The sequence below is a fragment of the Acanthisitta chloris genome, unplaced genomic scaffold (assembly GCF_000695815.1).
Source record: "Acanthisitta chloris isolate BGI_N310 unplaced genomic scaffold, ASM69581v1 scaffold17652, whole genome shotgun sequence".
Taxonomy (NCBI): domain Eukaryota; kingdom Metazoa; phylum Chordata; class Aves; order Passeriformes; family Acanthisittidae; genus Acanthisitta; species Acanthisitta chloris.
In genome coordinates this window covers 1-11,853 of record NW_008660058.1, presented here as the reverse complement: position 1 = coordinate 11,853, position 11,853 = coordinate 1, and the positions used below count along the sequence as shown (strand labels likewise).

Genomic DNA, 11,853 nt, shown 5'->3' with positions numbered 1-11,853 from the left:
GCCCTGGTGGAGGTGATGTGGCAGCTGTGCTGTGCTGAGGGCTGTGAGCTGCCTGCCAAAAGCCCCAGAGCTGTACTGTGCTGCAGATCGGTCTAGAAGTGTCTGTGTGGACGTGGACAAGGCGCAGGGCTTGGGTTGGCAGTGAGGACACATGGGCTGGGTGTGTTGCAGGCTGTTCTGAGTGTGCACAGCACAGCTCAGCCAAAGCAGACAAGATTCTTTAAGGCTTTTGGGAAAATGCATGGCTGCAGGAACAGAGCAGGGTTGAAATTGAAGTGTTTGGCATTTTTCTTGGGGAGGAAACTGCCTGCTGTGAAACACATAAAGCCTCCTAAAAGTCTGATTTGGTTGCTAGTGTGGGGCTGAGCGTGGGTCATTCCTCAGGGCTGGCTGTGGGTGCCAGGCAAGCTGTTCTGGCTGTGGGACAGGGATCCTGGATGGAGCAGCCTCTGGCCCAGTGCCCCCCTGTCCGTGCCAGCACTCTCCTGCCTGCCACAGGTTCCCTCTCCTCGGTGTGCATACCTGCCCTGTGGCAGGGAGAGACACCAGCTGTCCTGGTGTCAGGCACTGAAATGCGTTCAGCACCAAAAAATGGGTGTAATTTCAGGTGCATTCCTCAGCAAAGTCATCCCTGGGCTGTGTTGGAGGGGCACTCTGAGTGTCTTGGGTGAGGGGTCAGGAATGACTGGTGTCACAGGACCATGGTGCCATGGTTTTGTTGCTGGTTTTGGTGAGGGCTGGTGAAGATCCTCAGACGTGGTAAGCTTTGACCTGAAGCACAGTGTGGGCTGGGCATGTGGGCCATGTGGGCTGTTCTCAGCATCCTGAGTGTCTTGTAACTCCTGAGTGTGGGAGGGGAAGCAGTCCCTGCAGGCCAGCTCCTGGGGGAGGTTGTTTGCCTCTTTGGGGAGTGCAGGTTGGATTTCCTTCCTCCTCCTCCCTCTGAGAAATACAGGGCAGGGACTTCTGTGTACAAATATACTCCTGTATGTTTATTTATTTGTTTTATTTGTGGGGAACTCAAGCTGTCTGAAAAGACAACAAATACATGCAACTGACAGAGCTGCCCCTGGAGCAGCTGCAGGATCCAAGCATCCTAGGAATCCAAGCTCTTTGGACCATGGGTGTGTTGAAAGGAGGAGGGCATGTGCCAGGAGCCACCTTTGTCTGGACCTGCTGAGGTGCCCAGGTGTGGTGGCAGGAAAAGGCTGGCACAGACTGTTCAGGTGGGGGCTGAGGGGGTCAGGGCCATGCTGTGTCCTGCTGCTGTCCACCCTTTGACCCCTCTGAGCTGACACTATCCCAGCCACTGATGGTTCCTGGGATAGCTCTGCTCTGCTTTAAACTGCCTGTAAGGATTGCTCGGTGTTTTCATTTCATGGTGTTTGTTCATGGTTGTTGATGGTTCCATATTGGCACATGTTAAGGGTGTCTTGGGGCGTATCGAGGACGAGGAAGGGAAGGTTCCTGGGGGAATGGGTGTCTGGAAGGGAGAGTGTTGCTCTGGGAGGTGATTGCTGCCTAGTCCTTGCTGTGAGGGCAAAACTCTGAATACTTGGGGTCAGAAATTTACGATCGTTTTAACCGATGACGAAGCAATTACTGAAATGTTTCTCATAATCTGCAAAACAAATCCATGTCAGGAAATAAAGGCAGAAGTAATGGCTTGGCTTTCATCACCGAGCACTTAAGCAGCCTGCTAATGATTTCAAAAGGCACAACAGAAGAGATCTGAAAGGAAAATGGCAATATCAGATTTATTTTCAAGTTTCATCTGCTTCACTAGAATGAAATCTGAAAAATGAAGGCAAATTCCTGCACATAAGGAGCATGGCAATGGCTCAGGGCCTTGGCCAAGAAGAGGAACTTTAGTTTGCACTACTTGCTGCTGCTCTTGGCTGGAGTTTTGTGGCATGTGACTAGGCCAGAGAGTCTCTGTAGCAACTGAGCGGAGCAGGACAGCTGAGCTCTTCTGCGTCACCAGCGCTGCCTCTTGGGTTAGTCCCATGGAGGTTGAGTGCAGTTCTTTCTGCTCCTTGGGCACAGTGGTTGTTTCAATGCACAGGTGAAGGAGCTGCAGGAAAGCTGCTTTTCAGGAGCCTGTTAAACAATCCTTATGTCACAGGAAAAAGTGGAGCTGTTATTTTCTTGTATTTTCTTTGCTTCTTCTGTGTTTCAAGGGTCATGGCAAAGACTGGATCCTTGCCACCCAGCAATGGCTTTTGCTGGCTGACAGAAGTTGTCCCAGTTTTCTGGTGGAGACCTTTTCTGTTTCCCTTTAAACCCTTATATTAGTTGTATAGACTTTCTTTTCAGTTCACAATAATTTAACTTTTTAACACCTGGTTCATAGAACCTGTCTCCTATATTAGCTGCCTGCTGTGCTGGGAGGGTTCATGCTTCCCTACTAGCAAGCTTTGCATCTGCACTGTGGTTAGTTGCATGCGACATCTCTGTGACTTGAAAAAATACCAGATTTAAGAAATTTCAGTCAGTGTATGAATTTTACAAACGAAGGAAATGGCTTGGGAAGCAAGACACAGCAAAAAGGAGACCAGTCAGCCTTGGGTTGTGCTGTGTGCTGTGAGGGGAGCTGATGGAAGAGGCTGTTAAACGCTGATGTTGGGTGTGTGTGTTTGCAGACAGTGTACTGAGTCTCTCCTCTCTGCAGCCCCAGGATGGTCGATGGAGTTATGCTTCTCCCCGTGCTGATGGTGATGGTGATCCCGTCCCCGAGCTGGCAAGGTGAGTGTCGTGTGTGGTCAGAGCTGTGGAGGAGCAGCTCAGGCCACCTGGCCCTGCTCCACAGCCCTCTGCTTGCGGGGAGAGCTGGCAGCTCCTCTCAGGGGCACAGTGTTTGCTCTGCCCTTTCAAGTTGCTTCAGAGGGTATTGGCTGCCCATTTCAGTGTGAAACATACAGCCTGTGGGATTGGTGTAGGTCTTGCTCGGGGCTGGGGAGGGAAATGGCAGCCTGATTTGAACATCCAGTTGTGAGTGATGCGAGGAGAAGGTCTTTAGGCCCGTGGGCTGAGGTGCAGCTATGCTGATTGTATTCTTACAGTGAAGCTTTTTGTCTGGAAAGGCTCTTTGGAGTATTTAGTATGATGTTTGATGACTCTTCCATGATTGCTGCAGTAAGGGGTTTGGGAAGTGGCTTTGCCATCGCTGGCTCACACGGCTGCCCGCACGGGAAGGTTTGCTGACGCGCAGCGTGTTTAGGGTGGTGTGAAATGTCACAGTACTCTGGAAATTTGAGTGCTTGGGGTGGGCAGACAGACTGGTGTTCCTTTGATGGTGCAAGCTCCTATCTCTGTGGTGCTGAAATGGCCCAGAGAGTGTCATTAACTACAACTTGGTCCTTCTTCAGCACTAGCTGCAAATCATCTCCCTTCCCTTAAACAGAGTAGTTTATTGCCTAATGATTTCATTACCTCCAACTGAAGCTATTAAGAACACGATGTTTTCTCCTCCACTCTCCCCTTTGACAGATGATGAACTGAAGCCCAAGATGGTTGCCTACGAATGTGTGTGTGAAGGCATGTCCTGTGGGAATGGGGATCGGTGCCAAGGCCAGCAGTGCTTTGCTTCCCTGAGCATTAATGATGGGGCTAAGGTTTACCAGAAAGGCTGCTTCCAGGTCTACGAGCAGGGCAAGATGACATGCAAAACTCCTCCGTCCCCTGACCAGGCTGTAGAGTGCTGCCAGGGAGACCTGTGCAACATGAACATCACTGCACAGCTGCCCTCTTCGAAAGGTGAGAGCTTGGGCAGCCCTGGGTTTTGAGAAAGGAAAGGGGCTTGGCTTGGATGGGAGTGCTGTGGTGGGAGTGAGGTGGCTGTGGCACAGCCCCTCTCACACCAGGTGGGCACCGGGGTAAGGGTTGGTGTCAGTGCAACTGGGCTTAAAGACTTTCTCTGGGAATTTGCAAATTCATGCTTCTCTCTTTTTTTTTTTTTTTCCTTCTTTTGCCCTCCCCTCTGTTTTCCAAGGACAAACCTTTCACGGAGATGCTGCAGGTTACAGCATGGAAACACTAATCCTCGTGATCCTGGCCCCTGTGATAGTGTTGATAGTCTTTTCTGCAGTAGCTGTGCTGATCATCCGGAGAATCCAGAAGAACCACATGGAGAGGCTCAATTCCAGGGACGCGGAGTACGGCACGATCGAGGGGCTCATCGCGTCGAACGTGGGGGACAGCACGCTGGCAGTAAGTGACCTGTGTGCAGGGTGTGAGCTGTCCTCACCCCCAGGCTCCCCTCTCACCCCTCCACACAGCCACATCACTGCCAGGGGTTGCCACTCGGCCTCAGCTCTTCTGTGGTGACATTCCTCTGCTCCCAAATCCGTAGTTTGAGCGAGTTTTAACCGGGAGGCAGCTTTGGCATGGGTAGCTCCTTTGACCTGGAGAGCCACTCTGAACTGTGCTCGTGTTCCTGGAAGCAATGGCTGAGCAGCAAAACAGTGTGCCTGACTGTTGGGTGGCCTGAAGTGATGTGAAAGGTGTAACACTGTGGTGTGTCTTTGATATATGACAGCCTGAAAGGCTGGAAAAGATGTGATGGAAGGGGAAGAAGGAAATACAGGTAATTTTGACGCTTGAAGCCTTCAGAACTGACTGCTGTGGTGTCAGGGCTCTGGGATGGCTGGGACATCAGTAACCTTTTGTTGGCAGAGGAGCAGTGGGAATTTTAAGAGATGTGCCATGCTTACTCAAAGCTCAGTTTTTAACTTCTTGTTCACATAGTCTCTGGAAAATGCAATGACTTGGGGAAATGTTCCCTTTCTGCAGGCTGAGTCGAAACAGAGCAAAGTAAGGCTTCAGGGAGCTGGAGAGTTTGTTTCTGAAACAAGTGCAGTTTTCTCCTCCTTGCATTGCTGATACAAAATCTCCTCAACATTGAGACAGGAAAATATTTCCTGTTTCAGTGCTCTCCCACCACAATGTGCTTTCACTGCAGGGTTGAATTGTGGCTAATACCTGATAATCTTTGTTTCTGTAATGCCTTTGGCTCTCTTTAATTAGCCCACAAGGCTTGGTTCTGTATGTGTTGGTGGCTTAAAACAGCCAGTCTTGATATATTCACCATGACCCAGGCATGTGTGCAACTGCTGATCTGTCCTTAGGCACTGACTTCAGGCTTTACCCAGCTCTTATCTCTTATCAGTGCAAGACCATTTCCAGGCCTTTGCAAACCTTTTGCACTTGGCAGTGGAGACAGTGATAAAACCTAAAGAATGAATCAAAACTCTGTTTCAGAGAGCTGGGAGGAGCTGGGAGCTGGGAGGGCTTGGTCTGATGGAGCTGTCAGACCCTCTGAGCCATGGTTGCTGCTCTGCCTCTGAGGGTGGGTGACTGGTAGTTCCTGTGTCTAAATGTTCATCTCAACAGTAAATCTTCTTTAGATTCCAGATTTTCCTTCCCCATTGTGTTTTAAATCACACAGTAGATGAGTTTACATTTAGGATTATTCTCCACAGTGTAGCAAGAGCTTAGAGCCCTAAGCTGCTTAATGGGCATGAAAAGAGCTGTGGCCTGTTCAAATCTTGTTTCGACAGTCGCTGTAGATAAGTTTGGCATTGTTTTTGTTTGGATTTTTTTCTCCTTTTTTTGCCTCTGATACAAGCAGGAAGGAAAATGAGCTCTTAGTTTGTGTTAAAAAGCAAAAGAGTAGTCTCTGTCACTCCTAGATTATCTTGTTCCTGAGCACTCATTAAAATGTTGTTAGAAGAAATGAGATTTCATGGATCTGGTTCAAGCCCGGCAGTGCAGTTTGCTGGAAATGGTAGAAAGTTGATTATACTTGAGCTTTTTTTATCCTATTTTCCTTTGCAAAGGTAAAAAATAAAGTCCAGCCATAGTTGTTAATGCTTTGAACTGTACAGACCTGCTGGCCATAAAAGTAGCTAGGTGTCAGCATTGTACAGGGCAAATGGGATTCTGACCTCCAGCTCATGGGTGTTGTAGGTTTGCAGTTGAAAGATTGCTTCCTGAGCACTGCAAGTGCCAGAAACTGCTAACACTCCTGGTGTAGGTGATGCAGGTAAAGCCCTCTCACCTTGTTTGTTTGAAAGCTGTTCTCAGTTCTAGGTGTCTGTACCAAGTCTGAATGGTTTGGCCCAAAGCTTCCCATGACTATTAGCTCCACAGAATGACTGACTGTTTTTTGAGGGACTGTTCACCTAGCAGGGAAGGAGCTTTGCAGTGAATTATTTGGGTGTTGTCTTGATTTGGGGCAGGGACTTGGCATTTCTCAGCGAAGCCCCTGAGATACAGATGGGATGTGGCTGTTCTTCTCGGGGCTCTGTTCTGGGCCACTTGAGAAGCTTCTGGTGTAACAGATCTGTTCTCTGACCCAGGCAGGTATCTCTGCTGGGTCCTGCAGCTGGCACCTGTGCTGTACTGCTGTACCTGTGAGTCTCACCTGGGCAGATCACCTGTGTGACAGCAAAGTGATGCGTGTGTGATTTGTCTTCTCTGCTATGGCTATGTTGACTTTTAGCATTGAAGTTTGGGACTTGGTTGTAAAAGAGAGGTGTCTAGTGACATGAAGGTGCCCTGTGGCTTTTAGAGCAGCGGTGGGAAAGGGTGGAATGCCAGGATGGAGGATAACTGGTAGGCCAGGAGTGAACTTCCAGGTCACAGGCTCCTACTGTCAGGTACTTATTACATGAAATGACTTATTGAGCAAACACTTCTTGACCCTGAGTGACCAAATGGCATCCCCAGAGCCACTGAGATACCCACGAGCTCTATCCTAATCTGTCCTGACAGGGTGTGCCTCTGTGTAACCAGGGAAAAATGAGGGTTCTCATGGGTTGTAAACATCTGCTTTTCCGTTTGAACAGGATCTGTTGGACCATTCCTGCACATCTGGAAGTGGTTCTGGACTTCCTTTCTTGGTGCAAAGAACGGTGGCTCGGCAGATCACCCTGGTGGAGTGTGTAGGTCAGTGTCACTCTCCTTCACATCTGGTGCTAGCCTTGGCAGCAAACACAGAGAGAAGGCTCTGTCTCCCATCCTCACCAGCTATTTCTCCTGGGCTGTTTATGTAATGTATCCAACTTTTCAGGCTTCAGCTGGTGGGACATACTTGGGTTTGGAAAGTCCAGTGAGAAAATTCAGGTCCCTGCAGAAAAAAAAGGGGCAAATACCATATGTGCTTTGTGATGGAAAGATTGAAGCTTTGTTCAGTAAGGAAATGTTAGGAAATCCAGGCCAGGCCAGTGTGGGTACTGAGTAAGCTAAAGAAACTGTTTCTAGAAAAGCAATCTCTGTTTGAAGTGTGACTGTCAAACTGAAACAAACATCTCTTTCATTAATGGTGTTCAGCTCTAAAGCTTTAGAATTAGACAAGGCTCACCTGGGTGTGAGATCTGGAGTTGAAGCATCAAGCCCAGAAGGTGAATGTGGTGGTTAAAACAGAAACCTGTGATTCTGGGCCATTGGAATGGGAATATGCACGTGTCTGCTCTGCACTGGTCTTTGGAGCCCTGCAGGGATGGATGTGCTGCTGCTGCTCTTCTCCCTCAAAGAGAGAATCTTTCTAGTAATTCTTCCCTAAAACTCTGCTAGATCTTTAGTTTTATTGTAGGACTTTAGTGTTGATTGTAGGGATTCATTCATTTTTTTCTTCAGCATGTATTATTATTAACTGAATAGTGTTAAATTTGAGTTCAGCAATTTTAGGAAGCATTTGGGTCAAAGATACCTGGAGGCAGTGTGACATTGAGCCAAGTGGCTGTACTGGCAGTGAAGAAGTGAGGAAGGCATGAGAATGGTTGATTCCAGTAGGAAAAAAGAGCTGGAATATGTTCTGTGCTGCTGCTTGATTCCAGTAGGAAAAAAGAGCTGGAATATGTTCTGTGCTGCTGCTTCAGTGCCTTGAGCTCTGGGTGGGTTAGCACCTTGCTGTGAGTCCCAAGAAGGTTTAGCTCATGAGGGTGTTAAATGAAGCCCAACTCTAAGAGATGAACCTGTGAGTATGTAGGGACCAGACCCACATTTGAGCTGTGTTTCTTTGCTTTTGGCTCAGAGTGTGTATTGAGTAGGCACAAATGTTCACACTTGCATGGAATGCACAGCCTCTGATGCTGTGTGATTCCTCTGCATGAGGAGCTGCAGGATCTGACATCCACGGTGATCTTACCTGTGACAGAGACATGTTTTGTGTGTGTACACACCTAAGTGTCCCTGGAATCCTGCCTGCTCCAGGTTAGCTCAGGCTGGCACCGTCCCACTTGTGCAGGAGGTGTCTCTGGGGTGACAGCACCAAGGCCTCAGCACTGGGTGTCTCTCTGTTCAGAGAACCTGCTGCTTGTTCCCCTGTGCCTCTGAAGGACCCTGAACTGCAGAGCAAAGAGAGGTAGAATTGGGGTGTTTAGAGTTGTCAGATCTGGCACAAGTCATGGCCTGATGTCTGAGGCTGCTGTATTCAGGCTGTGATGGGAATGGCAACAGCCAGGCCTGCTCTTGCCTTGTGCAGGATGGTGCTTTGCACTTGGGTACTTGATAATTTCATATGTATCTTCTAACCTTTTGGGCCAAGGGCTTGGCCTGCAGACAGTGTGTCCTCATCCCACAGGACAGGGGTGGGTTTGGGCGCAGTTTGGGTTTTTTAATCCTTTTTTTGTTTGTGGGTTTGGGTTTTTGCTTTGAAATCATCATTTTTGTGTGTCTTGACTGTGCTGACTGTTTCTGCAAGGGCTGATGATGTAATGGAAATGTGAAGGCTGTAATCCCCAGCATTACAGGTCCTTCCTGTCCTCCTAAGTGCAGGATTCCTAGCTGGGTGTGTGTTGTGCACACTGACCCTGCTGTGTGCTGCCCGAGTCACTTCAGCTGCAAAAGCACTTCCACTGCTGGTGGCTGAGTGGTGGCACCTCCCAGTCCCACCCCTCTGTGCTGCACTGGTGTGCAGGGAGGAGACATCACACTCACGGGGCTTGCAGTCAGAACAGGCAGGAAGAGCTAAGGGATGGAGCAGCACAGTGTGACTCAGGTGGTGCAGGGGTGATCAGACCACACCTCTGCGATATTTGGACCATGACACTCGAGTTTCCATCCTGCCGTTTGCCCAGTGAAGGTTGTTAGTTGACAATTTCTCCTGTGTTGTTTTTTCCCCCCCCACCAGGAAAGGGCCGTTATGGAGAAGTCTGGAGGGGTCAGTGGCAAGGAGAAAACGTTGCTGTGAAGATCTTCTCTTCTAGGGATGAAAAATCCTGGTTCAGGGAAACCGAGTTGTACAACACTGTATTGCTGAGGCACGAGAACATTTTAGGTAAGGAGGACAGCCACGCTGTGTCCTGGTGTGGTGGTGTAAAGGTGAGTTCCCTAGACTGGCCCTGGCAAAGTGCATTCCCCAGGTGTCTTGCAGAGAGGAGGTTCTTGTGTCATGGTAAACAGTTGAAGGGAAGTTTTCAGGGAGAGATGTGTTGGGAGGGGGCTGAGTCTCAAATGGGGATTGTGTTGTAGCAGCTGTGAGTTGTGGCCCTGCAGTATTTCATCAGGGAGCAGATTAATCAACCAGATGGATCAGTTGTTGGCAGCACAGTGCACAGAAAACAGTGCCACAGACCTCTGTGGAAGAACTGGCCCTTGCAGTGCTCCTCTGAGTCCTGCACAGTGTGTCAGCAGAAGTTCTAGTGGATCTGTGTTTGCTGTAACTTTAGCTTCCCTGGAGATGTGGATGGAGAAAAACTGGGGAGGTGTTTGTAATGAGATTTAAGTATTTGAATACTTTTCCTTATGCCTGAGTAAAGTGCAGTATGAATCCATTATTTCCTTCTGTTTAGCTGTTCTGCTCAGGGTCAGACTGAGCTCCTCTGATGTTTAAACTTCAGCTGTAGTTGAATGATGTGTCTCATTTCCCTGTAAATACAAAAGTCCAGTGAATCCTGCGTGCTCAGTCCTGAGGGCTGGGAAATGGCTTTGTTGTGTTGAGCCGTGGCTGAGGTCTAAGCAGCCTTTGATTCCTGGCAGACGTGCCCTCCTGTCCCTGCTGTGCCACCTCTGCAAATAAAAGCAGCAGCACATTTTGTGAGTGCTGACACTGCCTCACCCGCAGTCTGCTTGTCTTCAATCACTTCTCCTTGGGCTCCTGATTCCTGCTTCCTGTCAGGGAACGTTCCTTGGCTCTGCAGCTCACCCTGCTCGATGTTTGTCTAATGTTTCCTGAAGCAGTTCCTTTGTTACTGCAGAAATAATTTGGTGGCCTTCTGAAATGTGAGTTATTGAACTTCCCTTCCCTAGAGACCCAGTGACTCGGCTGAAATTACATTTCGCATTCCCCTTGGTCCTTTGCCTGTGTTTAGTCTTTCTTGATAACTGTCAAATTTGTTGGCTATTTTATAGACTTTTTTCAGATGCAGTATTAAACAATATCACAGATTGCACAAGTGTCACATTGTGCAGAAATCTGAAGCAGTTGGGTGTTCTTTCTGACAAATGTGGCGTGTGAACTTTTAATAAACATGGTTTGTCCCTCTGCCTTGGGAGTTAAACTTCTGCTGCCTCCCAGCTGAAGCTGTGGAGGTCACTGTGCTGGACACCAGCAATGCAGAGGTGGCAGGAAGGGAGCTACCCCTGGATTTGGGGGTCACTTAAGACACCACAGTTTTGAAGGCAGTTCTTGAGGTTCATAAGCTTTGAACAGAAAATATTCTCTGTTTCTTCACAGAAGGTCACTGTGGTTGGGCTGCATGTTTAACCCTTCCCTCAGCAGCTTGCACTGGCTGCCCATGGGCCCTGGAATGGAAGTGGTTACTCATGGCTTTGCTTGAGGTGTTGGTGCTTTCCAGGGTGACTCTCTCGAGTGGGCAGTGGCAGATGTGCTACAGCCTTGGGGTCTTTCTGTTTGACTGGGAACTTCCTCACCCCAAGTCCTTCAAAAAGAAGGAAAAAATTCAATGTGTTTTGAAAGTATGTAGCCCTAACAAGGAGTTCTTTGGTGTGACTGGCAAATACATGGATTTAGGTGTTAGAGTTCCAGGATGTGTCAGCTGTTCTCATTGCAGTGGTATCTGCACTCGTGGAAGAGTTGTCATTAGAGAGAGGCAAGATGGGCCTGGCAGTACTGATTCTCTTCTTGGGGGAGTCCTGAAGGGAACTCTGTCACGTTATTTTCTCATTTCTCCTCTCTCCCTCTGCAGGTTTTATTGCCTCTGACATGACGTCCCGGAACTCGAGCACGCAGCTGTGGCTGATCACACACTACCACGAGATGGGGTCCCTGTACGACTACCTGCAGCTGACCACGCTGGACACGGTGAGCTGCCTGCGCATCGTGCTGTCCATCGCCAGCGGCCTGGCACACCTGCACATCGAGATCTTCGGCACGCAGGGCAAGCCTGCCATCTCCCACCGCGACCTCAAGAGCAAGAACATCCTCGTCAAGAAGAACGGGCAGTGCTGCATCGCCGACCTGGGTGAGTGCAGTGCTGGGCCTCCTGCAGGGCTCAGCTGTGTTAGTCATTGAGTCCAACCATTGACCTGTCACTGCTGGAACCCCTGAACCCTAACCCAGATCCTCCAGTGCCACATCAGACACCTCTGAAACACCTCCAGGGATGGTGACTGCACCACCTCCCTGGGCAATATCCCAGTGCTGAACAGCCTCACGGGGAAAACATTTCTCCTCACATCCAATCTGATTCTCCTGGCTCAGCTCAAGGCCGTTCCCTCTATCCTCTCCCTGCAGCCCTGGCAGGACACACATGAGAGGTGTGGGATGCCCACACCTCTCTCAGAGCCAGGAGGTCACCCCTGAGTCTCCTCAAGACTAAACAAACTTGGTTCCCTCAGTCATTCCTCATCAGATGTGTTCTGGACCTTTTCTGCCCTTGTTGCCCTTGG

At 49.3% G+C, this 11,853-nt stretch overlaps 1 protein-coding gene across 1 annotated transcript; it reads left to right on the top strand.

Moving 5' to 3' along the window:
• Positions 1–2,671: 2,671 nt before the first annotated feature.
• On the top strand, positions 2,672–11,426 carry ACVR1 (activin A receptor, type I; the record flags this gene model as incomplete). Its single annotated transcript, XM_009069677.1, has 6 exons — positions 2,672–2,745; positions 3,490–3,756; positions 3,992–4,209; positions 6,849–6,948; positions 9,134–9,280; positions 11,151–11,426. Coding segments are annotated over exons 1-6 (1,075 nt in total), but the record flags the coding sequence as incomplete, so codon positions are not given.
• Positions 11,427–11,853: the final 427 nt, after the last annotated feature.